General features: G+C 43.8%; 1 protein-coding gene across 1 annotated transcript in view; it reads right to left on the reverse strand.

Moving 5' to 3' along the window:
• The window catches only part of si:dkey-92j12.5 (multiple PDZ domain protein), a 34,796-nt gene extending 19,559 nt beyond the window's left edge, over positions 1-15,237 (reverse strand). The window contains exons 1-4 of the mRNA XM_060915624.1: positions 15,176-15,237; positions 11,233-11,337; positions 3,605-3,803; positions 1,207-1,384 (exon numbers count right to left, since the gene is read on the reverse strand). Of these exons, the coding sequence (XP_060771607.1) occupies positions 1,207-1,384; positions 3,605-3,803; positions 11,233-11,337; positions 15,176-15,200 (507 nt within the window). The 5' untranslated portion in view covers positions 15,201-15,237. The remainder of the gene's footprint in view (positions 1-1,206; positions 1,385-3,604; positions 3,804-11,232; positions 11,338-15,175) is intronic.
• Positions 15,238-15,639: the final 402 nt, after the last annotated feature.

The raw sequence follows: 15,639 nt of genomic DNA on the forward strand, positions 1-15,639 counted from the left end.
ATTAATGATGCCTTCCCAGGTGTACAAGCTACCCATGTCATGTGCACTAATGCCCCCCCATACCATCACAGATGCTGGCTTTTGAACCGTGCACTGATGGTAAGCCGGATGGTCCGTCTCCTCTTTAGCCTGGAGGGCATGGTGTCCATGATTTCTAAAAAGAATTTCAAATTTTGATTCGTCAGATGACATGACAGTTTTCCACGTCGCCTCAGTCCATTGTAAATGAGCGAATGTTTTCTGAATCTTTTAATGATATGATGGACCATAAATGATGTGATCCCCAAATTCTTTGCAATTTTATATTGAGGAATGTTATTCTTAAATTGTTGCAGTCTTTCACAGAGCGGTGAACCCCTCCCCATCTTTACTTCTGAGAGACTCCACTTCTCTGGGATGCTCTTTTTATACCCAATCATGTTACTGACCTGAGGCCAATTAACCTAATTAGTTTTTTTTAATTATACAACTTTTCCAGTCTTTTGTGACATGCGTTGCTGGCACTAAATTCAAAATGAACACATATTTTTCAAAGAAACAATACAATTTCTGGCGGCACGGTGGTGTAGTGGTTAGCACTGTCGCCTCACAGCAAGAAGGTCCGGGTTCGAGCCCTGTAGCCAGCGAAGGCCTTTCTGTGTGGAGTTTGCATGTTCTCCCCGTGTCCACGTGGGTTTCCTCCGGGTGCTCCAGTTTCCCCCACAGTCCAAAGACATGCAGGTTAGGTTAACTGGTGACTCTAAATTGACCGTAGGTGTGAATGTGAGTGTGAATGGTTGTCTGTGTCTATGTGTCAGCCCTGTGATGACCTGGCGACTTGTCCAGGGTGTACCCCGCCTTTCGCCCGTAGTCAGCTGGGATAGGCTCCAGCTTGCCTGCGACCCTGTGGAACAGGATAAAGCGACTAGAGATAATGAGATGAATACAGTTTCAACATTTGATATGTTGTCTTTGTACTATTTTCAATGAAATCATGAAAACCAATATAGGGTTTTCATGATTTGAAAATCATCACTGTTTTTTTTTCTTTTCATTTTTCACAGCATCTTAACGGTTTTGGAAACGGGGTTGTACTCCAAAAAAGAGGCTACAAAAAGGATTCAAACAACCACTAATATACAGTTTACATAAAAGGTACTGAATATTTTCACTGCTTCAAAAGACCATCAGATGGTGCCAGTGTACCTGATTCACTTCTGTACACACCTGTAATATTCGATCTCCAGGCGTCAGTGTGTTGTCTCTGGCTGCTGAACTGTGCTCAGAGATGTGTTTTATAAAGATGCCCCGCCTCATTTCTCCATTGCTGAGGCGACAACCCATGCCCCGTCCCCCAATCACACTGATACCAAGGCTTTCTCCATTTGTCCTGATCAGTGTCACCCTGAGAAACATGTAAATACACCCACAGCTATCATTACATTTCTGAACCCACTAGAATTACGAGAAATATAAATGAGTATCTGTATTTATTTTACCTCCTGGGATGACTCCATGAATCTTGATCAGTTCTTTGCCTTTTGTCCACTGTCTTGCTTTCTGTCTCTTCTTTTCTCCATCCCTTTGCTTGCAGTGAAAGTATTCTACCTCTTTCCTCCCTTTCCTGTTCATCTTTTCTCTCTCCATCATGTCTACATCTTAGATGTGTTGTTTTTTCTGCTTGTTCTTTCTCTCTTTCTCTAAAGGATTTTTCAATCATTCTTTGTCCTTCTACTTTGGTTTGTTCAGGAATACATTCCCTAAAAATGCACTCATTATTAATATGTAAATAAAAATATACATAAAAGTGTATACATATTTAAAAATATTTAGTTGAAAATATTAGGGCTGTTGTAAAAACAAGTCCTATTTTAGAACCTAAGTGTATGTAAGTGTATTTCCTTTTACTTTTTACTTACCACTTTGTAAAGGTTGTGTCAAGAGTTTTATGTCCCTGAAAGGATTGGACAGTAGTGGTTTGAGCCATTTTCTTTTCCTGTTTTAATTGGATGACGGTGGCTTGGTCCAGTTTCAGCTCTTGTTTGGACTGGATGACAGTAGCTTGGTTTCCCTTGACAGCTTGTTTTGATTGGATGGCCCGGTGCATGTCAAGGAATGCAGCAGTTACATATGTCACACTGCCAATATAAGAAGATAAATTAATGAAGTGACAGGGAAGCAAAAGCAAGTTGCTAAGTCTATTGGTTTTCTCACGGAATTGGATTGATGTGGGCTGAGTTTTTGTCTGTGGGTTTGGGATTTGATGAGTTGTATGAGTTTCCCATACCTGGTCCTGTGTTTCTCCATATTTGAGACTTGGCCAGTTTTCACCCACCAGCCAGATCTCAACAGCTAACAATTTGGAAGGTGAATGCCATCACATGCTTCCTCTGAGACATGTAAAACCAACCAAGTGCACCAAACCACTTTGCAAATTGCTGCTCATGGGGCAGCATAACACACTCAGAGGAAAATGCTATCTACCCCCTTCCACATACATGAACTCATAGATGCTCATGATTAGCATCATTGTGATTGAGGGGAGAGAGAGTTTACCATCTCTCCTATTCAGTGAGCATAGCCAACTTTGCTGCCTTGGACTCCCATAGATGGCTGTGGTGTTCCACCACTCGGGAGCTCCATTCCACACATTTGAGTTTTTTAGTGTTTCCCCACACCTGATTCAAATAATCAGCTTGTTAACAGTTCTTCCTGAATTCAAATGGGTGTGTTAGAGTAGGATTCCAGGACCAGAGTTGGGAACCTCTGCAGTAGATCAGAGTCCCTGGAGCATGGGTGCGGGGGATTACAGTGGGAGGTCAGCTAGGGGTTTATGTTTAGCTATATTTAATGACAACTATGACATTGACCCGCCACTGAGATTAAATGCAGTGGCATAAATTATGTAGGTATGTAGACATAAATTATGAAAGGTAGAAGATGAGAGTAAATTATCACATGGTGTGTTTGTCCTTTTTTAAATATAGTGGCAGCTTTCTGAAATATTAAATTTCTATTTAATAAACTCCATAACCAATGGGTCTCATAAAAAGCAACAATCACATAGCTTGTGTTAGGTGAACTCTGCTCTGAACCTTTTTGACAGCATTTTATGTAAGACAACAGAGAAAACTTTTTTCCCTGAAATATTTTTTTTGTTCTTTGCAGATGTAAGAACTACAGACAGCTTCCTCTGTCTTTTGGCTATTTATTTCTCATTACATCTGTAATGGCTATGAATAAACACAGGATGCACAAGTTTCTAGCAGCTTTCACACATGGCAGTACAATCACATTACTGGGGCATGAATAGTTGTCATTAGGCTGTAATAGCCAATTTAATCGGAATTGTGGATCATGTTTTCTTTGGACTTTATTCTCTTTTTCATTCTAATGAGCTCCTAGTAAATACAGTATATCGACAAAGTGATCCATCAAAACAAAATGTTGAGACTTTAAAAACTTCCATAATTTTGTGATAACGAAAATTAATTAAACATTCTCTGTACATTCTCAAACACAGCTTAACGACCAGTCGAAATTATGAAAATCAGGTGTAGTACAAGTTTCAGTAAATTAAGACCACCACTTTTATTTGTATCGTAGTGTGTGCATGTATGCATACCTGAGCTCAGGTCCAATAAGTGAATGTTTGCGTAGCATAGCTCTAGCCTGTGTATTGCTGAGATTGGTGGTGGGTTCTCCATTCAAGGCCAGGATTCCATCTCCCACTTTCAGTCTACCATCTTTACTTACAGCACCTCCATTAACCACTGAGCGGATGGCTATACCTGAGCCATCTCTTAGAGCACTCACTGTCATACCTACACACACACACACACACACACACACACACACACACACACACACACACACACACACACACACACACACACACACACACACACCCCTCTGCACAGTTATGCAGTTATCCAATCAGCCAATCATGTGGCAGCAGCACAATGCATAAACTCATCAGGTTCAGTTATTGTTCACATCAAACATCAGAATAAAGAAAAAGTGTGATATCTGTGACTATAATTGTGGCATTGTTGGTGCCAGGTGGGCTGGTCTGAGTATTTCAGAAACAGCTGATCTCTTGGGATTTTCACATACAATGCTGTGATGTAAAGTATGGTGCCTCCTAACACTTGGGACTAGACACAGACTCAGGAAACAGGAATAAGGTACAAGGAAAAGTGCTCTTTATTTACAAGTGATGCAAGAGAGAGAGAGAGAGTGCAGGTCTTTGTGCAGGGTCTTTGTGCCAAAGTGAAAGGATGAAGGGAGGAGGTCACTGGATGGCTGCCGCTCATAGGAGGCATCCAAGAGGTGAGCCACTTCTATCATTGTGGTGAAGAGTACTATCAGAGTTGGAATCCTACTACTCACTTGACTGGAGAAGCAGCATCCTTTTATATCCTCCCAGCACCTCATGGAGGGTCAGTGGGAGCACTGATTAGTGAGCTCCAGCCATGCAGAATTTGGCTTCCCTGCCCCTTTGCCATGTGCTCAATGTTCATCAACAGTGGTGCTGGAGCAGAGCTCTCCTTACAGTACCACCACTGTGGAGAGATCGGGGAGCTGTACCTTCAGCACCACTGCATCATCACAGTACCTCCCTCAGCTCCAAGCCAGCTGTCATTGGAGACTAGGCCCTAAGCCCATATCACTTGGAGAGGCCATTGGTGTTTCCATGGAGGACTCTTGCCTGATGTTGGACCTGGAACAAGAAGGGGAGCCCATCCCATCCCATCAACTGTAGGGGAGCATGATCTGAAAGGAGAATTAATTAATGTCAAGTAAGATATTACTGCAGTTCCTTCATGGCCCATTTAATGACAAGGGCGTCTCATTCCACAGTGGCATAGCACCACTTAGTAGGGGTCAGCTTTCTACTCATGTAGATGAGGGGATATTCCTCTCTGTTGAATTCCTGTGAGAGGACTGCACCCAGGACAGTCTTAGAGGCATCACTGTGTACCAGGAAGGGTTGGAACAAGTCAGGGTTCCTTAATACTGACAAGCTGATGAGGGCTGTCTTCAGAGCTTGGAATGCTTGTTTGGTTTCCAGGGTCCAGTAAACCTTCTCTTGCTCTATTCAGGTCTGAAAGAGGGGAGACTATACAGGAGAAATTAGGCATGAATTGTCATTAATATCTGGCCAAGCCCAAGAAGCAGACACCTGCTTTTTTGATGTAGGTTGGGAGTAGTTCTTGACACCTTTAGCAGTCCCCAACCAATGCAATAGCCCAGGTACTGTGCCTGTGTGAGCCCCAGGTGGCGGTTGTGGGGGTTTGCTGTTAGCCCAGCCTGCAGAGCTCATTCAATAGCTCATTGAGATGGTGCAGATGCTCTTGCCAGGTGTACGAGTGGATGACCACATCACTGTGGCACATGACAGCACAGAGTTGATAGACCCACAGGATGATATCCATCAGACACTGAAAGGTTGCTGAGACCCCATGGAGGCCAAAAGGAAGAAAACGGTATTGCCAATGGGCCGCAGTGATACTGAAGGCTGTTTTGGGACTGGTGCTGGGGGTGAGAGCAACCTGCTGGTAGCCCTTAGTGAGGCCCAGCGTGGAGATGAATCAGGCTCTCCCCAGGCACTCGATGAGATAATCCACTTGGGGCATGGTCTTGCTGCCAAACTCCAACACCTGGCTCAGTTTCCTGAAGTCATTGCATAGCTGTAGGCTCCCACTGGGCTTGGAGACTGTGATGATGGGGCTGGACCAGGGATTGGAGCGTCGGGGTGTTGCCAGTGGAAGTCAGAGATGAGGGTTGGGTCCAAGATTAACCTGGTGGGGACCCAACTTCTCTCCTCAGGACCGTAACCTTCCCAGTCCACCAGGTACTGGAGTCCTCTGCCTCACCACCGCACCTTCAGCAGTTTCTTGACTGTGTAGGCCTCGCCGCCATTGATGAGCCTGGGAGGAGGAGGGGGTTTGGAGGGTGTGAACAAAGAACTAGAGACCAGAGGTTTAAGCTGTGACACGTGAAAGTGGGGTGAATACGTTGCATGGTGAGTGGTAATGCCAGTCTGACGGAACATGGATTGATTACCTTGCTGATGAGGAAGGGTCCGAGGTATCTGGGGGCCAGCTTGCGGGAGACAGTTCTGAGTGACAGATGGTGTGTGGAGGGCATGACTCGCTGCCCCACCCAGTAGGTGGGTGCCTTAGAGCGGCGTTTGTCGGCCTGCCTCTTGGATGCTAGGGCGGAGTGAATGAGTCTTCTCCAGGCCAATGCCCACATCCTCCTGCAGTGGCGTATGAAGGTCTGGGCTGAAGGTACGGTGACCTCCTCCCCTTGGTTGGGGAAGAGTGGTGGTTGGTAACCTAGGGAGCACTGGAAGGGCGAGAGACCTGTGGCAGATGAAGGGAGAGTGTTGTGAGTGTACTCAACCCAAGGTAAGTACTTACTCCAAGAACTGGCATCCCTGGACATCATGCACCTGAGTGCCACCTCCAAATCTTGATTCGCCCATTCCGCCTGGCCATTGGTTTGAGGATGGAACCCTGAGGAGAGACTACAGGAGGCCCCAATGAGTTTGCCTCCAGAACTGCACAGTGAACTGAGGACCCCAGTCAGAGACAATATCAGTGGGGAGTCTGTGTAGGCGGAAAATGTGAAAGATGAGTAATTCAGTGGTTTCTTTAGCTGTGGGAAGCTTGGGCAGAGGGATGAAATGGACTGTCTTGGAGAAATGGTCAATAACTGTGAGGATGCATGTGTTGCCACCTGAGTTGGGGAATCCTGTGACGAAGTCCAGGGCAATGTGAGACCAGAGTCGATGAGGAGTCGGGAGGGGTCTTAGCAGGCCGGCAGGGGGTCAATTGGCTGTCTTGTTCTGGACACATGTGTCACAGGCTGCCACAAACTCCTGGACGTCTTCCTTGATGGCCACCAGAAGCGCTGTTGGATGAGTGCCAGGGTTCGAGCAGCTCCCGGGTGACAAGCCAACTTGGAGCCATGACCCCACTGGAGTATCTGGGTTCACACAGAACAGGGAACAAACAGATGGTTAGATGGTATGGTGCTTGAATTACCTTCTCTGGGGTCCTGCTCCAGGGCCTTCTGCACCAACGTTTCTACCTCAAGTAGGGCGGCCCCTACCAGACAGCATGGAGGGAGGATGGTTTCAGGCATACTAGACTCCTCCTGGCAGGCAGAGAATATCCTGTACAGGGCGTCGAGAGCGTGAATCGGAACTGGGAGAAGAAGAGAGACCACCGGGCATGTCGTGAGTTAAGCCGTTTGGCAGACTTGAGGTATTCTAGGTTTTTGTGGTTGGTCCAGACAAGGAAGGGGAGATCCGACCCCTCGAGCCAGTGCCTCCACTCCTCCAGGGCTAGCTTGATGGCCAACAGCTCTCTGTCGCCGATGTTGTAATTTCATTCAGCAGGGGACAGCCGGTGAGAGAAGAAGGAGCAGGGGTGGACCTTGTTATCATTGGCCCTCTGGGAGAGAATGGCTCCAACCCTGGACTCGGAAGCGTCGACCTCCATGATGAACTGTTTGGTCGGATCAGGTATGGTGAGAATGGGTGCTGTGGTGAACTTGCACTTGAGCGTGGAGAAGGTTTTCTTTGCTTCCTCCCCCACTTGAACGAGGTCTTAATCGAGGTCAAGGCAGTGAGAGGTCCGGCCACCATGTTGAAGTCGCGGATGAAGCGCCTGTAGAAATTGGCAAATCCCAGGAAATGCTGGAGCTCTCATTGCAAGGATGGGGTGGGCCAGTGAGCGACTGCCTCAAGCTTGAGGGGGTCCATCTAGATCCTAGCTGGGGAGATGATGAACCCCAGAAACGAGACAGAGCTCTGGTGGAATTCGCTCTTTTCTGCCTTGACAAACAGCTTATTTTCTAGCAGGCGCTGGAGGACCTGTTGGACGTGGCCCCGATGTTCATCCAGGGAGCGAGAGAAGATCAGGATGTCATCCAGGTACACAAAAAAGAAGATGTTAAGAAAGTCCCTTAGGACATTGTTGACGAGTGCCTGGAAGACTGCGAGTGTGTTGGTCAGGCCAAAAGGGACCACGAGGTATTCGTAGTGGCCAATGGTGGTGTTAAAGGCCGTCTTCCACTCGTCCCTCTCCCTGATCCTGATGAGATGGTATGCATTGCATAAGTCCAACTTGGTAAATATCTTGGCTCCCTGGAGTAGTTCAAAGGCCGCGGTCATGAGCGGTAGTGGGTAGCAGTTCTTGACCGTGATGGCGTTGAGACCTCGACAGTCAATGCAGGGGTGGAGCAACTTGTTCTTCTTCTCCATGAAGAAGAATCCCACCCCTGCTGGGGAGGAGGAAGGGTGGATGATCCCAGTTGCCAGAGACTCAGAGATGTACTTCTCCATAGTTTGCCTTTCGATGGGAGAGAGAGAGTAGAGTCGCCCTTTGGGTGGTGCCGTCCTGGGCAGGAGGTCCATTCTGCAGTCATAAGGTTTGTGAGGAGGGAGGGACACTGCTTGGGTCTTGCTGAAGATGAGCCTTAAGTCCAGGTATTCTGGAGGCATGGGAGATAGGTCAGGAAACTCACTGGCTGAAGGCTGTGGTGGTTTGGCAGGAGGCAGAGCGGAGTTCAGGCAGGAAGCTAGGCAGGAATGGCTCCAGCCTAGGATGGTGTTATTGGCCCAGTTTAGGTGGTGGTTGTGCTGCGTTAACCAGGGTAATCCTAGGATGATGGGTACGTGGGGGTTGTTCATGATGTGGAGTTGGATGGTTTCAGAGTGGTTGCTGGAAATCCTCAGGGTGAGCAGGACGGTAAGGTGGGTGATGGTGGCCAGTGCCATTGAGTGTCAGGACTGTGAGAGGGACGTCAAGGGCAAGTAGCGGGATTCCCAGATGTTTGATGGTAGCAGAGCAGATCAGGTTCCTGTCCGCCCCTGAGTTGATGAGGGCCTGGAGATGGTGATGCTGGTTGTCGTGGATGACAATGACAGGGAGTAATGGTCGATCAGTGGGGGGCTGGTTCCGAGTGTTGCCCACCAGGGCACCTCGATTCACTGGTGGTCTCGTTCCCTTTAGCGGGCAGGCTCGGCAGATGTGTCCTCACTGACCGCAGTAGAAACAGACCCCTGTGCTCCGCCGGCGCTGTCATTCCTCTGCTGACACCCGTACCCAGTCTACCTGCATGGGTTTGACAGACGAGGCTGGAGGTGGAGAGGAGGTGAAGCTGGGGCGGGTCTTCTCTCTCCTCCATTGCTGGAACCGGGCGTTCATACAGTTGGCAAGGTCCATAAGACTGGAGAGGTCTGACGGCAGTTCCTGTGATACCAGTTCTTCCTTAATGGTGTTGGACAAGCCATGCAGGAATGCGTCGACCTGGGCGCTCTCGTTCCAACCGCACTATGCTGCCAAGGTCCGGAACTTGATGGCGTAGTCCGAGGTAGACCGGGACCCCTGTCGCAGCTCCATGAGTTCCCTAGCCGTCTCCCGGCCGGACAGAGAGCAGTCGAAAGTTTGCCCCATCTCCTCGGAGAAATCTTTGAAACTGGAGCAACAGGGAGCATCGGCATCCCAGACCGCTGTTCCCCACTCCCTGGCCTTGCCGGTGAGGAGCGTGATGATATATGCCACCCAGGAATGTTCTGTGGGGAAGGTCAGAGGTTGCAGCTCCATGATCAATGAGCATTGAGATAGGAATGATCTGCAAGTACCTGGCTCTCCATCGTAGGGCTGAGGCGCTGGGAGTCTCGGCTCATGGAGAAAAGCAGTGGCAGGAGCTGAAATAAGAGACGGCTGGGCAGGGGTAGGCACAGCTTGATAGCGCTGCATCTGTTTGGTGAGGAGGTTAAGTGAGTTCGACAGGGTGGCGAGGTTCTGGTGATCTGCTGGAAGTCTTGTTGATGGGTCCCGAGGAGAGTCCCTTGCTGCTGGATGGCCATTCTCAGACAGGTGAGTTCCGCTGGATCCATGTTGGCCAGAACATACTGTTAGGGGTGGTGGAGGTGTGGTGAGATAGGATCCAAAAGCAGAACACAGACAGTTATCCAATAAATAAGGTGATTTAATCCAGGGAAAAAGGGCATGGCAAAAAGGTAAACAAATAGGACAAAAAACAAATGGCAAAACTAGTCTGGGAAAAAAGAGACAAAAAACTAGACAAACACATGAGACAGGCAAGGGCAAAAATGCTAGTGCAAAAAACCAAACTCCCCCCCCCCCCCCCCCCCAAAAAAAAAAAAAAAAAAAAAAAAATCCCCATAATACATAACGATCGATAATAACATTTGGTCCAGTATAATCTCATGTAAAGATAAGACTATCTGCAAGTCCATTGTTATTTTTGATGATAAATTAAAATGCTGTGTGCCCAGATTGATGAATTAAACTATTCTCAGATGTCAACTTTAATCTCAAGCCCAATTAATATTCACTTCCATAAAATAGTTCAACAAAGGAATGCTGAGATGAGATGAAATACTGAATACTAAAAAAAGATTCCCCTTTACAGGTCTAATGTATGGAGAGTCTTGTTTTTCTTATTTTCAAAAATGTTGTCATCTTATGTATCATCTATTGTCTTGCATAGAGGTAGGAAGAAATATAGGGTTAGTCAAATTTATGTTAACACAATTGTTTTATTTTTCTCCTGCAGATAGACGTATGCCATGGGTGACAGATCAAATGGTACTGTTGCTTTCTGGTTTTTGTGTGTTGAACACGATGGCGAACAGGTTGGGTCTCAACCTGTTCGCCATCGTGTTCAACACACAAAAACCAGTGAGCAACAGTACCATTTAACCTGTCCTGGAAATCATCTTGCACATATGATGTATGTTTTGTGAATAAATGGTTTCTAGCATTTAAGGAAAGGTCTTATAATTCAGCCAGAGACATCACATGAAATGAAGATCCATAATTCAAATATATTTCTCTCCAAGCACTTGGGTATATGAACATGAAGACAAATGCCAAATTAGATACTGTCAAAGAATGATGAAATTAACAGATTTGTAGTTATCATTAAGTTGTATTATGGTATGTAATTTACAAATTAGCCTTTCGGCAACATATTGAGTTTTTCAGAATTAAAATGAAGTAACTTAACATTCTAACCTCAATTAATGACCACTAGTTTAATTAAACACGGTGTTTGAGATTGTGAAACTGCTTATATTTTCTTTCAGATAAATTTTCCATCATGCAGCAAACAATGCATGATGTTCATATAGTATTTTGTGAACCAGGACTCTCATACAAATCACCCCATTGAGCCATATGCACACCATAACCAGTGTAAACATACCCAGACTGGCATTGCCCCTGAACACAGTGATGGTCTTCTCAAGGCCTGTAGATTGATGAGTGCTGACTTTACAAATCGCCTCCATGCTGCTGCTCTGCAGTTCTTCTGCAAAATACATCACGGCACAAGTCAAGCCAAGTCCATCCAAGGGGAAAGTGATACTGCACAAAATCAAAAAGTCTGAAAAAAATCATGAAAGTGACAAATAATTAAAAAAAGGATTAAAACCAACACGAAGCATGCTTCATTTCTATTTAACTTCTACTTTTTTAATTGTTTTACTGAGAAAGAAATTCATCCACTCAGTGACTACTGAGTCATACTAGCATGTTTGTCTAACCTAAATCTAGGCTAAATTCTTCCCAAATAGTCATCATAATGAGAAATCAAAAATTAATTAATGTCTTTTCAGAGGGGATTCCTTTCGTCTTTGAAAGACTGCGGGTTAACTTTAAATAGCAAAATTGCGCTTCTAGAAATTCAATAGTCCCAAAGTCTGTCAATGATACCTCCTGTTACAAGATGATTAATAAGTGTTTAAAAGACTTTGCATGGTAGATAATATCCTTTATTTTTCATCATACATTTAGTTTACTTAAAAGCGGGATGTTAGCTAGCAAATGCTATAATCATTTAGCTATGTAAATCTCTCAATAAAACCCAAGAAAGCTATAACAGCAGGTTAACATTTTGTAATATAGTCATATTTTAGAAACAAAGCATACAACATAATTAATAGACTGTTTATGAGCTATCAATTTGTCTACTCTATGAAATATTCATTGATTCATCCATTATCTGTAGCCGCTTATCCTGTACAGGGTCGCAGGCAAGCTGGAGCCTATCCCAGCTGACTATGGGCAAGAGGCAGGGTACACCAGGTCATCACAAAGCTGATACATAGAGACAAACAACCATTCACACTCACGGTCAATTTAGAGCCACCAATTAGCCTAAGCTACACGTCTTTGGACTGTGGGGGAAACCCACACAGACACGGGGAGAACATGCAAACTCCACACAGAAAGGCCTTCGTCAGCCACTGGGCTTGAACCCAGAATTTTCTTGCTGTGAGGTGACAGTGCTAACCACTACACCACCGTGCCGCCCCTCTGTGAAATATTTACATCTATATGTGTTAAACATCTTCGAAAATGGCATCTTTGGTGGCAGACTATCCAATGTTTAGGTAAGTAAAATAATAGATAGTCTTAAAGTAAATAACAATTAATATTTGGTTGCATGTCCCTTGCTTGTAATTAACCCATCAAGCCAGCCAACCCAAATGACCTCACCAAACTGTTGCATTCTTCTTTTGTGATGCTTTTCAAGGCTTGTACCACAGCTTCTTTCAGGTGATGGTTGCTTTGGAGAGTTTCTCCGTTCAGTCTCCTCTTCAGGAGGTGAAATACATGTTCAGTTGGGTTAAGGTCTGGTGATTGACTTGTCCAGTCTCAAACCTTCCACTTTCATCCAACGATGAAGTTCTTTGTTGTGTTGGCAGTGTGTTTCAGGTCATTGTCTTGCTGTATAATGAAGTTCGTTCCAATTAGATTGTATGCATTTCTCTGTAATTTAAGAGACAGAATGCTTCTGTAAACTTCTAAATTAATTCTGCTGCAACCATCATGAGAAGGTTAGTGAGCCCGGTCCAGAAGCAGCCATGCAAGCCCAAGCTATGGCATTACTTCCACCATGCTTGATCAATGAGCTCAGATGCTTTGAATCATGAGCAGATCCTTTCTATCTCCACACGTTGGCCTTTCCATCACTTTGGTCAAGGTGATATCTTGGTTTTAGAAATTTTATGGCTCAGCTCTTTATATCTTTGTGAATTCCAATCTGGCCTTTTGATTCTTACTGCTAATGAGTGGTTTGCATCTTGTTGTATGGCCTCTCTAAGTCTTCAAATGGTGGATTGTGATATCTTCACCCCTGTTTTGTGGAGGTTGTTGGTGATGTCAGTGACTATTGTTTTAGGGTTTTTCTTCACAGCTCTCACAATGTTTCTGTCATTAACTGCTGTTGCTTTTCTTGGCTGAGCTGTTTGATGTCTGGATGTTACTACATCAGTTGTTTTTTTTTTTCAGGACATTCTAATTTGTTGTACTGACTATACCCAATGCTTGTCTAGTGGCTCTGATCAATGTTCCCTCTTTTTCAGCTTCAAAATGGCTTGATTTTTCTCCTACAGACAGCTCTCTGGTCTTCATGTTGGTTTATCCTTTATAACACCAGATGCCGTCTTCACAGGTGAAACCCAGAGCTCAAACCAAGAGTAGACATTCAGTGCTATTAATTTAAACAATCAATCTAACATTTGGACAACAAGAAACACCTGTCAATCACATATTCCATTATTTTTGATCACTTGAAAAGAGGGTGGTTTTAAACAATAGGTGCTATGATTTTTATGTTTCACACATCTTGATGTAAATATGAGGACATGAAAGCTAAAATTCTGAAAATTATGGTTGTGTCATATTCATCTTTTGATCTGTCAAATGCCTTCAGTGTATAGCAAAAACAATAGAATTGGCCTTGTCGTTCCAATACTTTTGGAGGGGACTGCACATGCATATGGATAGAATGACAGGAAAAATTGAGTGATAGTGGAAGGCTTCATGTTTATTGGAGCAGGCATGCATAGCCTTTGCTCTTCCAGATTGGTGTTGACATAAGAACAAGCACAAGATCTCCTGCTGGGGAATATAGCTCTGAATAAACCAAAGAAAACTGAAAAAGAATTTAAAACAGTTACTAAACAAATTTACATATACTGACAGAGGGTTTTTTCCCACTGCAATGAACAAATTCTGTTCATCACACTATATCTACAGTATTAAAAATAGCAGAACAGAATATTCCTGTTCTGGCCTGTCCTTGTGAATGTCAATTTCAATTTTCTGCCCTGATATGTCCTGTGGAGAGACTGTTATCAGCCTTGTCCCATCCTGTTTTTCAAATCTGAATTTTTTATCTTGTATATCTTGTAACGGTACTCCTGAAACCATATCATGCAGAAAGTTAGGGAAAGGCACAGTTTGCCTATGGCATAATTTTACATTGATAATAATGAATATGTTTAAGACATTACACATATTACAAAATCCTGTTTGTTTTGGCGGGAACTTGCTAGTTCTTGCAAGTCAAATTCTGTCATTGCTGCAGTAACTTAAACTCGCATGTGTGTAAATAAGAAATGAAGTCACACGTCTCCTGTGAACAAATATTCCTCCAATTTAACCCTTGGGTCTAGAGTGACAATGCTGAATTAGGTCAGTGGAAAAAAAGGAAACACTTTCTCTTGTTGTAAACAACCAGCTGAATATATGTCATGCAAAGTGAACTATTCAGTTAGTAAGGAATTTAATACTGCCCTTGCAATGTACATTAATTCTACATGCAAATACATTATACGTTAATTCTCAAACTGAAAGATAATAAAAGATGCCGTTGTATGTCATACATGTGTATTTATACAATGGGGAAAATTATAACAAGCATTAAAGCATATATTTTATTTATTTATATTGAATTTTAAACTATAAACTTTATCACATTGTATCAATGGCCACGTACAGTATATTAGACTTGACCTAAACATTTTATTCTATTAAGTGCATACTCAGAGATGCTTATCATTTTTGCTTAATAATAATAATAATAATAATAATAATAATAATAATAATAATAATAATAAATACCTCACACAGCTCCATGATATTACCATAACTAATTCCTTGGTAATCAAGCCTCATTAGTGTAAAGTCCTTACAATGTCCTTACATAGGAATAAATACTTGCAACTTAAGGGTTCTTGTCTTTTTTTTTTAGACTTACATTTTATTTTATTCTTATAAAAATGCTTAGAAATTTATTACAGTTTTATAAACACATTCTTCACAGAAAATGAATAGAAAGAGAGAAACAGATTATGTACCTGTTCTGTGCAGAGATGATCGCATCACTTTGCCTAGAATGACAGTTACTTGTGTGTCCAGGGCATCATATTCCCGTAGACAATTAACTGAAGTTACATAATAAATCCGCGCACACTATCTACACTACCAGAGATACAAACAAATTCTGTTCAGACTAGGTGTGTTTGTGGAATTAGACTCATTAGTTCTGATTAGTGTATTTCAGTCTGCAGGGGGTTGGACTTTGAATTCAGGCAGCATTAATTATTGAAATGTGTCAAGTAACCAGAGACTATATGTGCCTGGGTTACTGGATTGCAACAAAACCCAATGAACAATACCTATACAAATGCATGCTATTGAGGTCCTGAGAGCCATGAGCACTTATATAAAATAAAACTAGCCCATCCCTAAACACTAGCACTTGTTTCAACCTAATTATTTGGCTCTGAGTTTCCATAGAAACTACTGTATCTTGTATTTG

The sequence above is a fragment of the Neoarius graeffei genome, chromosome 3 (genome assembly GCF_027579695.1).
Source record: "Neoarius graeffei isolate fNeoGra1 chromosome 3, fNeoGra1.pri, whole genome shotgun sequence".
Lineage (NCBI taxonomy): Eukaryota > Metazoa > Chordata > Actinopteri > Siluriformes > Ariidae > Neoarius > Neoarius graeffei.